The 19,153-nt window shown below is 36.8% G+C and overlaps 2 protein-coding genes across 2 annotated transcripts; one reads left to right on the forward strand and one right to left on the reverse strand.

The window, feature by feature from the left end:
* Positions 1 to 244: 244 nt before the first annotated feature.
* On the reverse strand, positions 245 to 6,589 carry LOC112164483 (peptidyl-prolyl cis-trans isomerase CYP59). Its single transcript, XM_024300690.2, has 15 exons — positions 6,447 to 6,589; positions 5,942 to 6,058; positions 5,346 to 5,450; positions 4,966 to 5,083; positions 4,795 to 4,845; positions 4,187 to 4,278; positions 3,998 to 4,097; positions 3,451 to 3,573; positions 3,279 to 3,356; positions 3,108 to 3,154; positions 2,955 to 3,010; positions 2,622 to 2,662; positions 2,068 to 2,167; positions 1,428 to 1,563; positions 245 to 1,244 (listed from the first exon to the last, which is right to left on the reverse strand). The coding sequence occupies exons 2-15, from the start codon at positions 6,037 to 6,039 to the stop codon at positions 437 to 439; spliced, it is 1,953 nt and encodes a 650-aa protein (XP_024156458.1). The 5' UTR covers positions 6,040 to 6,058; positions 6,447 to 6,589; the 3' UTR covers positions 245 to 436.
* A 201-nt stretch (positions 6,590 to 6,790) lies between these two features.
* LOC112164485 (uncharacterized protein At4g15545) lies at positions 6,791 to 11,020 on the forward strand. Its single transcript, XM_024300696.2, has 10 exons — positions 6,791 to 7,202; positions 7,715 to 7,783; positions 8,597 to 8,650; positions 8,821 to 8,884; positions 9,062 to 9,136; positions 9,373 to 9,627; positions 9,912 to 9,957; positions 10,035 to 10,113; positions 10,230 to 10,361; positions 10,669 to 11,020. Exons 1-9 carry the CDS (start codon positions 6,897 to 6,899, stop codon positions 10,320 to 10,322), a joined length of 1,041 nt encoding a protein of 346 aa, XP_024156464.1. The 5' UTR covers positions 6,791 to 6,896; the 3' UTR covers positions 10,323 to 10,361; positions 10,669 to 11,020.
* The last annotated feature ends 8,133 nt before the right edge of the window (positions 11,021 to 19,153 follow it).

The following is a 19,153-nucleotide window of genomic DNA, read 5'->3' on the forward strand; positions in this document are numbered from 1 at the left end:
GATCTAAATAATCTCATTCCTTCTGTTGATAACAATTATCAATTTTAAAACTTAACAGAACTTTGTTGCAGACGCACTTGCTAATCTAGGTTTCCTCCTCTTCAATATGATGGAACTGTCTTCTCTTTTCTATGTTTATAGATCAGCTGAGCAGCCCCCTCCTTGCTCCCTGTTGTAGTTTGTCTGTCTGTTTAATTATGTATCAAACAGAGAAAATTAAAGATCATAATGTCTTTAATTTTAATTAAGATTAAACTAAGTGACAACTTAGTTTTAGTATTTCAGTTTGGAGTCACTAGTCCAAAATTGATACCACTACAATATTGATTCAATTCATTACAGAGAGAAGTCACAGAAAACGAAGTCTGGTCAAAGTTCTGGGGTCAAAATTATACGATCACATGCTTCATCTCCATCAAGAGAACTTCCATGCCATTCACCTTCTATGTTCTCTATCTTCCTTCCCTGCGCTTCTCTTATGAACTGGTTCATCTCTCTTGTCTCGTCTGTCATCAACAGATTTCTTCCTAAAGTTTCTATCATCCCTCATTTCTGCATGCTTATCATGCTCTGCACGTCTCTTTCTATAAAATTCATCGTCTCTCTTTTCTGAAGGGCTACCATTAGCTACACTTCTCTTTCTGTATTCTCTATCGCTACTCCTTTCTGTGGATCTATCACCATCTGCAGTCCTTTTTCTGTAATCTTCATCTCCCCTCTGTGCTGCATACGTACCGTCATCTGCATACCTCTTTCCACTCTCCTGCTGGTCAATATTATCATCTCTGTCTCTTCGTCTCTCTTTATGCTTCTCTCTATCACTATCTGCACTACTCTTTCTGTAATCTCCATCATGTCTTCTCTCTGCATAGGTGCCATCATCTGTGTATCTCTTTCCACTTTCCCGTTGATCCAGCTTATCATCTTTGTCTCTTTGTCTCACCTTAGGCTTTTCAGCATCCCTTTCCCCTTCAAAATCTCGATGACTCCTTCCACCAAATCGACTTGATCTACTGTCTCGACTTGATCTACTGTCTCGACTTGATTCCTCTTTGTATCCTCTACCTCTGACACTGTGTCGGTCTCTATCACTTGAGTGCTTATTTTCTTGATCCCGCCTTCGGTCCTCAGAACTCTGCCTTTTCATCTTTTGGTTCTCAACTCGGTTAATTGGATCATGGTCTTGATGTCTCTTTTCTTGTCTTGGACTTTCTGGAGTATCTCCATCAAATACCATCTCATAACTGCAAGAATCATAATAACATCAGACACATGCACAAAACACACAAAACACACACACACACACTCTCTCTCTCTCTCTCCCCCTCATTTTTTCCTCTCGAATGTCAACAAGCCAGAATGGCATGATATGTCATTTTGTTTTGTTCAAGTTTAGGTCTTGGGCACACACACAAAGAACGACATACCTAGAGTTGTTGCCTCCACCACGCTGTGCATTATCATTCTTCAATACGTACTTCTGAGGTTGCTGTTTACTGGCATTATCGCCAGTGCACTCTTTGGCAATGTGATCAAGTGCACCACATTTGAAGCAGCCTTTGCCTACAGCAACAAAGAATTGGAATGATTAATTCAGTCCTATTGTAATCATACCTACTATGGTAGGTGATACAAATAAATTCTGGAGTGTAATTGGATTCTGAAGGATAAATGTCGATACAATTATGTATTCATAACACTCCACAGAGTACTCGAGCATACATTTTCATAAGATACAGATTTAATATCCACTGACATAACTCCTAGAAACACCAAAAAAACACCAAGCAAAGAATAAACGAATGAAAAATTAGTTTTACAACCTATTATCAATCTTTCATATCTCAGAAGTTCATTTCATTAATTACAAAGCACACCAAACCAATGCAAAGGTTAGCTAAGTTGATATATTTAGAAAATGAACATACAAGAACTGTACCAGAGAATGATAACATATTCCAATTTTACATAGAGGTCACCAACAAAGTTGCCTCAAGACAGAAGAAAAAGAAAATGAACAGAAAGGAACCAATCATATATCTTTTCTGCATGCTTTAAACTCTATACCTTTGCCCGCTTCTTTGCGCCTGTATTGGGACCACAACCTTGCAACACTCTGACTAAAATCTACATGAATTCTTCGGTCATCAATCAAAGCATTATCCATCTGTACCACAAAAATGTTGAATAAAACAAGAGATTCCGAATGGGCTTTGATATCAAATAATTAAAGAGTATTTCATTCCTAGTTTACAGAATATTTCTTCAGTCATCAATCAAAGCATTATTCATTTGCGCAACAAAAAGGGGCTTTGATATCAATTAATTACAGAATGCCTTATTTATTTAGAGAATGACTCAAACGAATCAGAAGTCAATTTTTGCAGCAAGATTACTGACGTTTTGCTGCAAGAATTCTACTAACCTATTTTGTTTAAACAAGAAAAGAACTGAGCAACACCACAAGTTCGATCTTAATTATGATCTCCATAAAAGTTGCTACAGTAACTAATGACAAGATTAAGAATCATAGAATGAAGCAAGTACTAAGATTATTGTGCCTGCACGCAGGAAATGACAATTAGATTCAAGAAATAGTTAAATTGATTCTTTCAGCATACCTTGAAATATGCTTGTTCACATGCCTCTTTCGTTTCAAATTCTGGCATTACAAAATGTCATAATGATTATCTTAACATAATCAGAAATTTGAATACTACACTAAAGAAACTGAAATGAATTCAACAAGAAGAGAATAAGTAAAGGATAGAGAACGTGATGATACTTAAGGACTAAGGTCAACCACTGAACTTGTGCACAGACGTTGGAAGGACAGAAATCCAAGGACATATAAAGCAAACATAACAAAAATACATTCTCAAGCACAGAAGACAAGTATATTTCGTACGTGAAACAGAAGGAAAGAATTAGTATCTAACATAAAATTCACTCACCTATGAACGCATAACACAAACTGTCACCAGTCTTATAATCACGTATTATGTCAGCCCTGCAATCATTTACATATCATCACATAAGCTCTTTGTAATCCCTAACTCACAAATCCCAGAAGTTATTAGTAATTAACAAACAAGAATACTACTTACGCTTGCACAGTTCCAAAGCGTGAGAAAATTGTGAACAAGTCCAAATCCTGCATCAAGAGCCAAACTACTCAGCAGCTTGTTACAACAATATATAGTCATAGTGCCAAAATTGTAGGCACCAGAAAACAAGGTCAAAATAAAAAAGAAAATCATGAAAAGAAGACTACATACTTGAGTGACTGGATTCAGTTTACAAACAAAAAGCACATTGTCAGGCGGCTTTATCTCAACATCAGGAATATCCCCTATCTGTTACACAGACATGGCAAGAAAGTGGGAAAGGATGATCAAGCAACATCACATTAAGCAACTAAGACAACAGGTTTATGTTAAAGGCGCTTACACTCTCAAGTACAACAGCACTGGAATGTGCATCTTTGGCACGAAGACGCTCCTCAAGCTCTCCAGGTGCCAATTCTTCATCCATAGGTACCCAATCATCTTCAAGACGCACATTATCATCAACCTAGTCAGAAATCATAATAGAGATAAGTCAAAACTTTGAGTACCTTCGAGTAAAATCTAATGATTAATCCACATCCAAACAACTCAAGCTTTTTAAAATATGGTTAAACAGACTTATCCAAGATTCTGACTTTAACCCAACAATTGAAACTTTCCAATAACTAAAAACTCTGCATGTTGGACCAATATTAATAAGGAGAGACCCACATGTAACTGTAGAATATAAAATATTCATTGGCCCACAACCTTCCAGCTAAAAGTTTTGCCAACAAACTTGATCAGAACTAGGCATAGTAGGATCACTATGCTCATACTATTCAGGGAACTTGCTATGCCAAGTGCTATACAAGAAATAGATTTTTCATTTGTATCTTAGTTTGGTATTTCACACCTGGTAATAGAATATAACAACTATCAGTAATTACCTCATCCTTTGGTTTGCCTTCCGGGGAGGCTCCAGGAATTAACTCAGATAGTTGTAAAGGATCATCAAAAGGATCATCCAATATGTAGGTATGCTTGATTCTGTTCACATAAAAATGTGAGAATGAAGTTAATCTAGCTCAAGACAAACATAAATTAAAATAATAAATACAGGCAAAAGGGGGACCGACCTAATATTTTTATAGGGTCTGTTGCTCTCGTCCACATAAGCCTCATTGATCCTTGTCAATGTCTCCAACCCCTCTGCTATCTCCCCAAAAACCTGCAATAAAGACATCACTTTAGTAATGCACGTATCAAATCCACCACACAAAAAAATCTATCTACTTGAAGACTACGAGACTGAAACACTCCTACTAGACATGCATATGCTATCCGCTAGGATAGCATAGTGTAGATTTATTGCAAGAGACTATCTACTTGCATAAATGTAATTAGCGCAGCCTACACAAACACACACAAGGGTAATCACTATTGCACAGAAAAAGTCCTTTATTGACATATCAAACAAACCCAAGCATTCATGCATAGGAAGATATATCCCATCAAGTCGATGCATAGGTCTCTCTCTCTCTCATTATTATTTTTTAGAGACACTTGCACCCCCAAAAAAAAAAAAAAAAACTATCCTGTACCGCTGCTCCTATAATAAATCAGATAATTCTAACACTTCATCCACCCAAAAAGGAATTAAATTAGGTTACTGGAAAGATGACAAAGTTGGACAATGGATTCAGTAAATAAATAGTAAAGAAGATACATGGGAATGAAGACTTACTGTATGCTTCCCATCGAGATAGTCTAGATCATCACGCAATGTAAAATAGAACTGCACAAAAGAACAATTAAAAACATCAGCACATCACTATTTGTAATTGAAAAGTGAAAAGAAGCCCATATAAAGTGCACAAGCCTACAAGCTTATGCCAGAATAGCAGTAATCTTATACCTGAGAGGCATTGAGATTCTCTCCAGCACTGGCCATGGCAATTGTGCCTGTTTTAGCATGCTTCAAATCAAGATGAATCTCGTCACCAAAAAAGCGAGCCTGATCACCATACAAAAATCTGAAAGTAGAACATGGCACAAAATCAGTATATGGTGTTATATAGGAACTAGTCACTTTTCGTAGTTTAAGTAGACTGACTGATAGTCATAAACAGAACTTATACAAAACTGATGCAGTATAAGCTGTTACTGTGAGGGAAAGAAAGAAACCAGGTGCAACACGTGTAGGAAGAACCATATTAAAACATTTAAGCTGAAATCAGGAATTCTATGTGAGACAAGTTATGTCCAGCAGTGAATAGCACATGCAGTGTTCCTTACTTGTAAATTGAATCACCACCGGAACCCGTTCCAGTTGGGTCACCAGTCTGTGCAGTAAAATCCTTCTGGACTGTGTGAAAGAGACACCCATTGTAATACTTTATCCTGAATTGAATCACACAAGGAAAGAAAAAGTTAATATACTAGAACACAATTAGATACAGTAATGATATGTATACAATTTTTACAAAATACCAACCAAGTCGAGCATTGAGCAATATAATTTACAACCACGAGTTAAGATATTAACAATACCAAAATGATTCTTGAATAAGATCCTTATGGACACTAATGTGCCTAACTTTATGAGTCCAACACAACCCCTTAAACAACTGATAAAAGAACCCGGTACGTATAGAAGCCAGGCATCTCAAGAGTCAAATCATGGGTATCCACTAAAAACCTATTTTTATCTTCTCAAATGACTTCACTCCATAACTGAAGTAAACAGTTGCCAAGATAACATTTTTATTTCATCGATTTCCTAGTTTATTAACTAAACCAACAACCAAGACCTCTCCTCAATCTACAAAAAACACAGCGCAACATAAATAAAAGTAATAGCAATGCTTTCGGTGAAGTAGTAGTAGACTTACTTGCAGAGCTTCAAGAAGTTCTTGGCAGTAAGAGGGCACCTGTCTGTGTACAAATCCACAACTATATCCCCCAAACTCGTCACTATAAGCACTGACATCTTCTCTCTCTCTCTCTCTCTGCATTAATCCCAACAACTAGTTCATTAAACTGAACCTAAAAATCAAAATCACACTATATATCCATATGCATAGCTCAAAAACCCAACTGGAACCAAATTTAATCTCAAAAATCCGTTTCCAAAAGACTAGCAAAATTTGATCTTTTCTTTCTTTCAATAAAGCCTCAGCATTTACACATCAAAAAACCGTAAAAAGCTTAAATTTTTTTTACTACTTTGAAACCCTAAAAACCCAATACTGCATACAACAGAAAGAACAGGGAAAAAAGAAGCTTAAACCTCCCAAGAACACAGCTTTCCCTAAATCTAAGACCTGCCCAAAAAACTGAGGAGCTCGAAAAATCATTCGAAAACGAAACCCTAACAATTGGTTTGCATAAACATACCTCTGGATCTCCCTTCTTCAATCTGATTCAAGAGCTATGGTTTCAGCTTTCTGCGAAGAACACAGAAAAGAAAGAACTCGCTCTAATATCTTTGGTTTGGGTCGGGTCGGATCAAATAAATTGGGCTCGGTTTTAGGCTTGTGGTTTCTTGGGCCGTGGGCCATTTCTGAAATCTGCTAAATTCGATTTCGGAGGGAAAATCTCCCCGCAAATTTCGAACTTTGACAGCGACCCGAAAAAGGACAAAAATTTAAAAAAGGAAAAAAGAAAAAAGAAAAAATAAAAAGAAAAAGGACAAAATTGTTGTTAGAGAGTAGAGAGTGGGAATTTAATTCAAAAGAAGAGAATAAAAATATATAAAAAAAACCTCCGACGCTTGTGCCCAAAGCGATTTAGAGACGACTCTCCCAAGCCAAACCACCACAACCACCGTAGGAGGAGCGATCGGCTATGTCGCAGGGGAGCGGAAGCGTCGGCGGCGGAGGAGGAGGAGGAGGGGGGATGGATTTTCAATTGCCGGACGAGATCTTGGCGGTGATTCCGAGCGACCCGTACGAGCAGCTGGATCTGGCGCGGAAGATCACGTCGATGGCGATAGCGGCTAGGGTTTCGAATCTGGAGGCGGAGGTCGGGAGGCTGAGGCAGAAGCTGAGCGAGAAAGATAGGGTTATTTCTGACCTCGAGGAAAGAGCCTCGCGCCTCCAGCATGTTAACCACGACGCCGACTCGCGGTTGAGAATTGCGCTAGAGGAGAATGTAAGAGCTCGTTAATTTTTCTCCTTTTTTTTTTTTTTTTTTTTTTGAATTTGAAATTTGGGGGTTTATTGAGCTTTGTTGTTTGATTTGAGAAATTTGATGAAATGGTTCTTCAAATTTGGTTTAATTTTTCCGCAATTCAAACTAGCATTGACTTGAGTCTGAATTTGAAATCGGTTTTTTTTTTCCTTTTTTCTTTTTTTGAGTGGGAAATGAGGGACTTTGGCTCAGTAGGATTGAGTTGGGAGACTGGATTATGGTTACTGGTGATAAAAGATGTGAATTTGATAGGTTTAGTTGCGTTTGGCTTGTATGTTGAGATGAATGAGCTTGATAATTAGGACCAGCAGGAGATGAAAATAAACTTGAATTACTCCTCTTTTTGAAAGGAGACTTAAACTTAAATCATATTAGTCTTCTCATTTTTATGTCAAAGATCGTTCTATCAGGCTGAGAAACTACTAATTATTATGGCTTTTTTTTTTTTTGGTGTGTTCTTGTTATTCGTGAAGATGAGGCTTTCCAAAGAACGAGATTCAGTGGCAATGACTGCTAAGAAGCTTAGCCGTGACTTGGCAAAGGTGGGATTTAGTATCTATTTTTAATGAGAGTTCTTCTTCTTCTTTTTTCTCCTTTTGATGTATAAACTTGAGTGTATCTTAATCTAAGTGCCATATTGCAACTTCTTCTTTTGAGATGACAAGCAAAACTTACTCATTTTAGGAGCAATATGGGGATGGCTTGTGGTATATTGTTGTACTAATATTTTCCTTTGTAAGTTCAGTTTCATGGTTGACACATCATTGAATGTTGATAGCTTTCCCTTCGTATAAATGAAAATGATACAACTGTAATTGCCAGAATTAAGGGAATCCCATATAAGGTGTCTGTATCGTTGAAATATGTGTTCTTAGGATTTTCTCCTTTGATTGGAGTGTCCTCATTTTATTTCAATTTTGTAGCAGTTGTAATATATATTTGTTTTCTGTTTTGAACATGTCAATGGTGACATTTCAAAATATGTTTCGTAAGTGATCATCTTTTAAAAAACATTGCAAAAGATTCCACAGCTTATTTAGACATGTGATATCAAGTATAGTACTGTTATAGGGAGGATATTGGTAACTTCATCTAAAGGGCACTTTTCAGACCCACATGACTATATTTCAGCAATTATCGTGCTGGTTGTTGTGCCATAAAATAAAATTCTGACCTATTAACTCATAACTCTATTCTGTGTTTCTTTCTCATCCTTCCATTGTTCATTTCTTTGTTTTGGTTTATGCTGGTTTGTGTGGTCTATATGGAGGGAATTCGAACCTTATCTTTTCAACATCCTTTTATTCTTGTAGCAAGTCGACCTAAGGACTAACATTTCCTTTTTCTTTTCACAGTTGGAAACATTTAAGAGACAACTGATGCAGTCTCTAAACGATGATAATTCATCTGTAACTATATCCTTCCCAGTTCTGTTTGTTTTTATTTTCTTTTATATATAGATTTAGTGATTTCAGTTTGTTATTGTTATTCCTTTCATGGAAGTTTTACTGGTGGAACTTTATGTTCTTTGTACAATTCCTTTTTATGGAAATCACTAACTATTTTTTACATCTTACAGCCAGCCAAAACTGTTGATATTGGCACCTGTGATCAATCGGTTCCAAAGGCATATCCAGATAAGGGTACTGATATTTGACTTGATTCCCTCTGTAATGAATTAAACCGTAGATTAGTGATGGCGCCCACATTTTCTACAGTTCCAAACTTAATTTTTTTTTTTGTTGCCTTTGGTTGATGGGCAATGTGCTATATTTTTTTTTTTTTTTTAAACGATGTGCCATGTTTCTTTGTCCTGCCAGATGAGGAGACAAATGGCTACTCAGCCCAATATTCGTTAACTGGTTCTACTGATACGGGGAACACAACTGATGAAGGTATATGCACTTGATTATATAGTTTTTGGATATGTATGCTGCTCTGTGTGGTACTTTTAGACTAAGCACCAAACATTTGTACAACATATTCTAGATTGCATCGTAGAACATGTTATACAAACATTTCTACAACATATTCAATATGCATCTATTTGCTTTTATTCATGGTGAGTGGTGAGTGGTTATAAAATGTAATGAAGGGTGTTGTGACATTGCACCTAACTATTTGTTGACAGCCTTGAGGAATGCTGGGCAAAAGTTTTCGTTGACTCCCTATATCACACCTCGGCTTACTCCAACTGGAACTCCAAAGATCTTTTCGACAAGTGGGTCACCTAGAGCATATTCTACCATCCCATCTCCTCAGCAAACCTCTGGTGCCACATCTCCCACAAAATCATATGATGGACGGAATTCAGTGTCTTCATGGTACCCATCAAGCCAGCAGTCATCAGCAGCAAACTCTCCACCTCGTGGACGCCCACTGTCAGGTTGGAATAGTTATTGCAAATTTTATGATTCTTTCAAATTTTTAAGACCAGTTTTCTTAATTTCAATTGGAACTCTTGGTTCCTTTATGTCCCAGTATATCCTTTGCTGCAAATTTGTAATTCTCTATCAAACCCAGCTCCACTCTTACTTCAAATTAAATTGTCTGTGTCTTTCAATTCAACAGTTAATTGTAGTTGGCAACACTCTTTGGACATTCTTATACCATGCTGAATTACCTTTTGGCATTTAAAAGTTTACATGTTGTGCATTGTAAATTGTGTAGGGCGTACTCCTCGAATTGATGGAAAGGAGTTCTTTCGTCAAGCCAGGTAGGTCTAATTATTTCAAGTCCAATTGATTTCATGGTAGTGAGGTTTGAAACTGATTGAAATGTAATGCAATATAGGAGCCGCCTATCATATGAGCAGTTCAGTGCATTTCTGGCTAACATCAAGGAGCTAAATGCTCAAAAGCAAACCCGGGAGGTAAAACTTTATGGAATAGTTTTGAGTTTAGACTGTTTGCTAAATCTATGCAACTGAATATCTAGCTGATTCATCGATTACAGAAATAGTGAACAGTTGTATACATTTTCTTCCAGGAAACTCTAAGGAAAGCAGAGGAGATCTTTGGGACAGATAACAAAGATCTATATTTATCATTTCAAGGATTGCTTAGCCGCAACATACACTAGTGTCCCCCACACAGTTGCTTGTAACATTTATAATAATCAGTAAGTTCATCCTTAGTTTCTCTCTCTATCCCTGCATTAATATGTGTAGATGATTCCATGCATAATTAATATTCTGGATTTAGTGAATATGTGTAAAAGTCTTGGCTGCCTACTGGGTGCTTTTTAGTTTTTAATGTTCTTTCTGAATTTGTGACTGTATGTTTGTGTTTGCATGGTGGCCTGGTTTCCATGTTTCCCTCCCTTCACTTCCTTCTTTTCAGCTTTTGACCCTCTTCCATTTGTGCAGTTTGTGTTACTCTGAATTTTGAGTTCGATGACCATAACTCAACAGTTAACTCTTATGCAGGTCGAGCTGTCTGGCACCTCTCCTTGTAGGCTGTGGATAGAACTTGTTCTCACCTGCTATGAATGGAAGGTCCATGGCTTTTTCTCTGTCATATTATCTGCCAAGATGTTTCAACATCATGAAATCTGTTGAGATGTATTCAGACATTTGTTGAGATGTAATTAACATCAAGTTGAGTTTCAGCAAAGTAGAGTAGGGTTTTGTAGGGTTCAGTTTGTTCTAGAATGCAGGTATGCCGTGTAAATAGTTTTGCTTTATTCTTTGGATTACCAGCTCGGTTATTTAAACTAGAACAAAGTGGCATTACTTTCTTGACCTTGCATGTGTAAAGAGGGAACCCTCCTCTGTTGAAGTGTTTGCTAATAGTTTCTGGTACTAGTGTGTAAAGCAGGAAGGCCCAACTTGAGAAGGTGAAACTAGGGCTTTTTTTTTGTTTTTTTGTTTTTTTTTTTAGAATAGATGAAACTAGGACTTAGAAACAAAATAAAAAAGAAATTATATATATTCTCTTTGGATCAGATAGGTCTTAACACCAACAGTTATCTAGCTAGCTAGCTTGTTACATCATATTGTACCCATGTGAAGGGATAGATAAATATGAATAAAGATCGAACAGGGGATGGATTGAAGACTGAAATGCTTCTAGATGACCACTTCGTCAAATATGAATCACGACCAAATCTCTACAAAGTGGGCCCTAGACGAAGAAATTGATCTGCTATTATATGGCTCTTGTTGTTCTAATCTTCTAATCTTGTCATATGCGATTCCTGCTTCAGCCTCGGAGAAACAAAGCTAAATGAAGTACTTATTCTACTACATGAGAACTGAAGCTGTCCGAACCAACTTATGAAATAATGTGTATAACATGACTCATCTCTGGAGTGCAGTGCACACGAGTAGCAATGGTAGATCGATCAGTCATCAATCAATTACCCTTTGCAAGTTTTACATATTATGGCGACTATTACAAGCAATCTTTCGCCTAGGGTTTGAACAATTTTGTCAAGTTCGTGGCATTCTACGTATGTTCCTGTTGTGTTAATTGCAATGAAAGTTCGGGTAGCTGGAGTTGATGATATGATCCAATATGCATAAATGGTATAGTTATCATCTGTTTAATAACTTAATAAGCCACTTAAGTACAAGCTTTAAGTACTTGGTTAAGGAGATTATGTGAGACAAAGGGAATAAAGTAGTCTTCAATGTATCACATTCTGAGGTAAGAGAGTTTTGCTGTTTTCCGCATGAAAGTATAGCCAATGCCATCGAAATGGTTGGATATGAAAGAATATATCCGAAGCAACAAAAACAAGCTAGCTACACAATGTGGTCGAGTGCGTAGCAGAATTGGTCTGTTTTTAATCTGTTTTCAGCTCTTATATCTTTCAATTGCGGAATTTAAATTCCGAAATGGATTTCTTGATTGACTCCTCTCCATCCCTTATTTTCTTCACTGATATCTTCTGGTTTTTCAAACATATCTTCCAAGCGAATACGAACCAGAAAAAGCACTAAAACGGCATTTGTTGCTTAGCCTGGAAGAGAATTGGTGTGTACGGGAAAAGTCTTGACAAATCTGCTGCAGGAGGATCTGTTTTGGGAAATAGAAACAAAAGAAGGCAATACATGGACAAGAATAATTCTTGGCTGGTAAATGATGGGAAACACAAAAGCATGCTGCTGTACGTTCGTGGTGATCTTATGCTCTCCTGAAATCTACCTAGATTCACTTCAACTCGACATGCACGTTGTACCAACATGAGCATGTTGGACTTGGACTTGGACCAGGGATAAATAATGGAGATCATGGTAAATGAAATATGCATATCTTTTACCATTTTACTCCCATATATATATATGGGCATCCCTACCTTGCCTTTGAAGAGAATTTTTTTTTATCATTTCTTGATTTATGCATGCCATTTTTTATCCTTATCTTATTTTTAATAGAATTTAGATTGAACTTAGAGGTAATGCGATATTTGCAAGGAATTAAAAAGCTAAACTTTTGTGAAGATACCACATTGGACCGATCAATTATTTCTTAAAGTTAATCAACTTTTAAATACAAGATAGAATGATAGATACCCATGATTTTCCTCACTCATATTAGTTCTTATTTTGTGCCCTTCTCAATTTGTTTATATCCAATTATGTTGCTATGCTGTGTCGATCTAAACGAATTGGTAAATTTTTAACTGTTGAAAGAGAACTACTTTATGGTAAGACGAATAAACATGCCCTTGTTCTAAATAAATAAAAAGAAGAAGAAGAAGCCTTCTAATTGTGCATGTCATTGCAATTTCTTAAAGCTAAAACTTTGTTTTAACACTAAATTCGGATAAGAAAGTAAGATGGCTTTGCTGTAATTCCATAAGTTTTCATCCATACACTCCAAGATTGATTATAATTGATACATGATACTCAAATGATATGATGCCTGGAGACCTTGTCTAATTGATAGCCCCTTCTGAAAGAGTTGCGGCTTAAGATCTTAAAAATCTCTCAAATTGCAGACAATATTTTTGTGAGGATTTCATTCTTTATTAGATGTCAAAGGAAGAGATGGAGTTATTTACATTAGGATCAGCTTCTTTGCATTTTCAAGTGGGTATTAAGGGTCAGGCTAGCTGGCTAGGGTTGATGGGATGGAATTTTAACAGAGGACCTGATACTAGGTACTACTACTGCCTACAAATCTTTTAGTTCTATCTCATATATTTTGACTTTATGTGGAAAATAGCTAGTGAGAGATAAAACTTCATGCATAAGGGTAGGGTACCCTAAAGTGCTCCTCATTCACTACTTAGCTTCATGATAAAACAGGCCCCCAACTTGTTCCAATTGAATTCTCCAATATTTAAATTGATACTGGAAGTTGGTATGACAGGAAAGACAGGAATCTTTCAAAGATAACAAAAGATTATGGAAAACCTCTTTAAGAGAAATCCTTTTGAACCAGATATTCCCTCCCCCTTCAAAATCAGAATTCAGAAAAATATAGAAGAAAAAAAGAGAAAGCCAGCACTCCGAACTATTTCAAGCCTAGTCAATGGATGATGTAGAACAGTTGAAGGGAATTCACATTTTAAAATAGAGAATATGTCACAAACAGTTCCTGATGTTTGTGTCATTCAACACTTTGGTTCTCAATATTCTAAAACTATCACATTGGTCCCTCAAAATTAATTTTCGACATACTTTTAGTATCATCCGTTAATAACACCATTCACTTTTCCATTTTTTGAATGGTATTTTAATCTCACCCTCTTTCTTTTTCTCCGCCACAAAACTCATCATCGTCTTAATCAAGATAAATAGTCACTGATCACTAAGTAAAAATAAGAAAAATGCAAAGCATAAATAATATCAGTACATGCAAAATGAGAAGTAATTAGAATAACTACTAATTAACTAACATTAGAGAGGGGAAAACGAAAATTTCCTTGGCAAAAAGGAGGAGTTGACGGTATTATAAATGAATGTACTAAAAGTACATTGGAGATTAATTTTGAGATACCAATTGATAGTTTTAGAATGTTGGGAACCAAAGTGTGGAATGACCCAAACATCAAGTATTGTTTATAATATTTAGAAACTTTTCTATAAACTCATTTTCATGAGAGAGAGAGAGAGAGAGAGAGAGAGAGAACGGACAGGTTCCTTCAGAAAAATCGAAAGAATCAATCCAAACCAAGTCCAACTCAACATATGTCCGTTTAGATGATTATTTGTTTCCTGATTAAGAAATTAAACTTAGCTTTGAACTTACCTCAACAAAAGATACCGTTATCTTATCATGATATCATTAAGCCTAATCAACTTTAAAGGACCAATTAAAGCTCGGTTTACATACGTAACAAACAAGTCAGAACGTGCCCGGACAATTATGCAATCCTACCAGTGTAAGACAGTTTTATGCAGCATATCCTACATATATTTATAATATCTATTAGCCTGAAAATGAGGTTAGTTTGGCTGGATTTTTTTCATTTCAAAAACCTTTAAAGTTAAAACTAACAATTGCAACCATAACTATCTTTATCAAATTCTCCAAGTATCTTTATATAGCACTAGGGAGATTGATATATATTCCTTCAAAAATTTAAGCTTCTAGTCGTACGATTGTTTCTCACGCACATAAGAAGCAATATCAAATCACATTTTAAGTATTCGCATGCAATGTTAAGAAACCATGTATAGTTGCTTACTCCAGATAGGAAAGCAGAGTACAATAGGAACCTTACGTTCTATGTGACTAACAGAACAAGTTCCATGCTCATTCAAACTAAGCAGCTTTCTTACCACGAAGGAGCATTTGTCCCTTTATATATGTGTCAAACAAAGATCCTAGACCAGAAGCATGAGGATAATTTAGTCACTGTACTTGCATGAAGAATGTAATGGAAAAATATTTGGGTCGAAATTATTTAATTTGGATGAGTTCGTGAGTATAATCTCCTTTTGAATTGCATACATTTTATATTTTATTTTAATACTCTGAAATGTTCATATTTTAAATCTCTCTTTAAATATCGCATCTACCAAAAATCAAGCAAATCCAAGATCATTTATTCATTAACCTATATCAAATAAATGAACAATTTTGGTCAAATAACATTCTCATAACTAACTGTTCATCTTTGTTAACCCGATTCATCATCGAGGGTAGAGATCACCAACTCAAAGAATAGAAATGGTTCTTGCCTAGTTGGGTGTGCTCCCCAACCTAGGTTCGAACCCCGAAGCTGTCAAAGTGGCCAGACACTGTGCTGTAATGTACAGTTAGAGCATTTCACATGCGCTGAAGGGGTTTTTATCTTGGGCCTAGGAAGCCTTTGGATTCCCCTTGACAAAGTCAAAAAAAATAAATAAAAATAACTCTTTTTTAGTTGATTATTTTTGTAATAGCGATATTCAAAATGTGATTTAGAAAATGGTGATTTGGGTTATAAAACTAAGATACATGCTTGGTGAAAAAGGACAAAATGAAAAATTTGGACGAGCTCATCCAATTTAGTTTTGATCTAAATAATTTTCTTGGCATTGCAAGATCAAGTTTAATCGGGGAAATGGTCGAGTTTGATTGGGGGCATATATGTACTTGACTTGAATATATGTACTTGACTTGTTGATAAAAAAATCATACAAGGCCATGTGTTAGATTCTTGGTCTATAAGTACTTGGGTAGGGTAGGTCTTTAGTAGAATTTTTTATTTTATTGGTGAGAATCTGTAGTAGTACCTGTTCGTGTACAGCTTTAAACGGTGCAGGCCAGGAGAATAGCATTCACCTGAGGCCCTCTGTTTCTCTCTTTATCAGAGTCTTCCCGCTTTTCCTTCTAACTTGCATTGCCTAGATTGATTCATATTTCCTTTAATTCTATATAGCTTTGTGATTCCTTATTATTTGCTTAGTAAACTAAAATTTGTCTATCAAAATTACGTGAGAAAACTTTTTGGAACAAATTCATATATATAATGCTGAATTTAGAGAGCACATCTTCAAGTGAGATTTAACGGACTTCCTTGTATAATTATGTAATTCATTGATTAAATTTATCAGGGTTGTCTATGGTACTGGAATATTCATCTTACACTCAATTTACATATAATTTAACTAAAATTACAGATGAATTGTTACTATGTTGACAACAAATTTACCACATTCACCTTATACTTTTTAATCTGGTCAGCCACTTCTAACCAACCCTCTCACAGCTCAACACTTGCCATTTTTTTTCCCTTCCTCAAACATCTGAATTCCTTCTCTTCCTCTGGCCATCAAATGAAGTCTTTAGAGCAAGTTCACCCGTTGAGGTCACTGGGTCAATATTATTCACTGTTTTTTGCCTTTCATTTCCACTGCTATCTAGATCACTGGATCAGATACTGTTAAGAAATTGTCACTCTGAGTCACTTTTTAGGTCAATTTCGTGACCTGCAATCTGACATTCGGTGATCTTTTATGAACAGTATATGACCTAGTGACCTATATGGTGGAATGAATGGCAAAAAGCAGTGAATAGTATTGACCCAGTAACCTCAACGGGTGAACTTGCTCTTATTCCTACATGAAATTATCTCACTTCAAGCTTGCTCCCCATAATCAATCTCCACAACCAAGGCAACACAAACAAGCCCAGGAAAAACCCACTTCCAAAATCTCATCTTTTCCTGATCCTCATGTTTCTTCAGCTACAAACTCAGTAGCCCAATATAGAAATGGTGCTGGAGATTCGAGTCGAATGTGAAAGATGAGTTCTCTGCAATCCGATGAATTAGGCAAGAGATTGCTTTCAACTATGAGCTGTTGAAACGAAATTGACTGAGAAAGTGATAAATGAAATTAGTTTAAAATAAACAGAGAATCGATTCAGACTCGACGGTGGGTTGATTCCAAGTCTTATATCAGTCTTCATTCTTCAACACCAAGACCGAGCATTTCCTAATAGTTTGGTTTCGTGGGCTTCGTGGTTTTCACAATGATACAGATTCATTGAACGGTGGAGACCGGAGAAACCCATAACCATGGGGGGAAGAAGAGCTCCCAGAAGAAATCAGAATTAAAAAGATAAAGGGACAGGTGTTGAGCTTTTAGGAGAGCCACAGCCAAGTATAGTCCTTACATATATATAATTGAACTAAGTTACAACATTGAAAACAAATTTGTTCACAAACTTGTAATAAAGTTGTAGGTGTAGCAAATATTTCTAATAGAAGTGGCGGCGGCGTCGGACGGGTAAGAGAGGACCTTGTGTCCGGCGGTGGATGGCCTAATCGGAGAGAAGGATGTAGGGTAGTGTCGCTGCTGTCTAGAACGCTTGGAGGAGTTAACGATGTCGGGCAGTGGTGGGTTGGTGGCCGGAAGTCGGGGCCGGTGTCGCTTTGTCTCAAGGAGGAGGGTGGAAGGCCTAGTGGGAATTTTGAGGCGGTGTTGCAAGATCGGATGATGCCCGAGGGTGATGACCGGCCGGTAGCATCTCTGAGATTCGCGAGAATCAGATCGGATCGGTTGGATCCGATTTGATTTGGATGGTTTGGTTTTGATCTGAGAATGGGCTGCGTGGCTATCTGGCGAGAAGGAGGTGATGGTGATGCTGCTGCAAGCGGTGGAATAGCTTGGGAAGCGGCAAGCAGGATGGCAAAGTCGTGATCTCTACACTCGGGTACTCAGACTTGGGCCTGTTGAGCTTTGGGTCAGGTATTTGATCCCTTGACCTAGCTTTGTTGGGTGGGGTTTTGATCCTTGATCCAATTTACTTTTATGCTTTGTTTTATTATTATTTACTTTTAGTACAAAGTGGCTCTATGCCGGCAATAAGTCCCTACCACTTTTGGTTAGGGCGATATGGGCTTTATCCCGGTATGCACACTCAGTGTGCCTTGTCTGGCCTAGCGAGGCGGTAAGCTGTTTGCTTGTTTAAATGGACACAACCTGCTAGTGACAGGATGAAATTGAGTGTCGCCGAATTTATTTATGTGCGGCAACATAGTGGGAAAACTGTGCTATTTGTAATGATGCTTCTTTGTAATAGAGTTATCTTTCCGGTATGTCACCGCTATGTCAAAGCAAATGGAGTAGCCACTCGTGCACTCTTTGCTAATTGGTGTTTGTTAGAATACATAGATTTTGTGGAGACTCCTGGTATTATTTCGGGATGTTCTCTTTATGTTTCTTGTAATCAGGGGTTTAGGCTCTACGTCCCCCTCCCCCCTTGTATTCTGCAATTTCATTAATCAAGGCTTGAGGGCAGCCGCACCAGCCCATTAAAAAAAAAAAAAAATACACAAAAATGGACTAACATAACCACAATGACAACATATTTACTGTCATATATGTAAATGTATGTATGACATACTAGTATGTACTACACATTCTCTAAATTTATTATCATTATTTCTTTATTTTTATTGTTAATTCTCATTTTAATTTTATCCGACCACATAATATTTGCATAAAAACTAAAATAATGTAATGGATCCGATCCGATCCGATGATTGAATTGAGTTTGCATGTTGATCTAAAAAGCATGTATCAGTTTTATGATCCGGATACAACCTAATAAAACTAAAAGCAAATATCAATTGTACTTTGTAAGTGGAGAAATCCCCTAGTAGTTCTCTAGAGTACTGTTTACTTTACCCCAACACGTAAATTTTAAGCCACGTACATGATCTATGCGGCTATGTCAAACTCATATCTAGCTAATTAGAAACCAGGTAATATTCTCAACAACAACAAACAAAAACTTAAATTACGCGTTTACAGCTCCACCAAAACAGTACGTACAGTGACAGTTGCTGAAGTTAGCTAGAGCTAGCTATGTTTAAGCTGCTAAATTAACTATTTTTGACTAATTAAGCAGCAACGAAATAGTTCGGGCAGAACAACTTGCCTAAAGCCACTGTGCAGTTGTGCACTACCACCATATTGCTATTTATACAATTCGAAAACAAAGGCTAGCTCACCTCAGTAAACC

This window comes from Rosa chinensis, chromosome 5 (assembly GCF_002994745.2).
Source record: "Rosa chinensis cultivar Old Blush chromosome 5, RchiOBHm-V2, whole genome shotgun sequence".
Classification (NCBI taxonomy): Eukaryota; Viridiplantae; Streptophyta; class Magnoliopsida; order Rosales; family Rosaceae; genus Rosa; species Rosa chinensis.

What these genes read in the sequence shown, in the direction of transcription:
- LOC112164483 (XM_024300690.2), bottom strand. Translation starts at nt 6,039, where the DNA reads ATGTCAGTGCTTATAGTGACGAGTTTGGGGGATATAGTTGTGGATTTG. An exon ending in AACTGAATCCAGTCACTCAA is followed by an intron (nt 3,155 to 3,278) that starts GTATGTAGTCTT and finishes CTCTTGATGCAG; the next exon opens with GATTTGGACTTGTTCACAAT. An exon ending in GGTGGAGGCAACAACTCTAG is followed by an intron (nt 1,245 to 1,427) that starts GTATGTCGTTCT and finishes TGATTCTTGCAG; the next exon opens with TTATGAGATGGTATTTGATG.
- LOC112164485 (XM_024300696.2), top strand. Translation starts at nt 6,897, where the DNA reads ATGTCGCAGGGGAGCGGAAGCGTCGGCGGCGGAGGAGGAGGAGGAGGG. An exon ending in TAAACGATGATAATTCATCT is followed by an intron (nt 8,651 to 8,820) that starts GTAACTATATCC and finishes TACATCTTACAG; the next exon opens with CCAGCCAAAACTGTTGATAT. An exon ending in TCGTGGACGCCCACTGTCAG is followed by an intron (nt 9,628 to 9,911) that starts GTTGGAATAGTT and finishes TAAATTGTGTAG; the next exon opens with GGCGTACTCCTCGAATTGAT.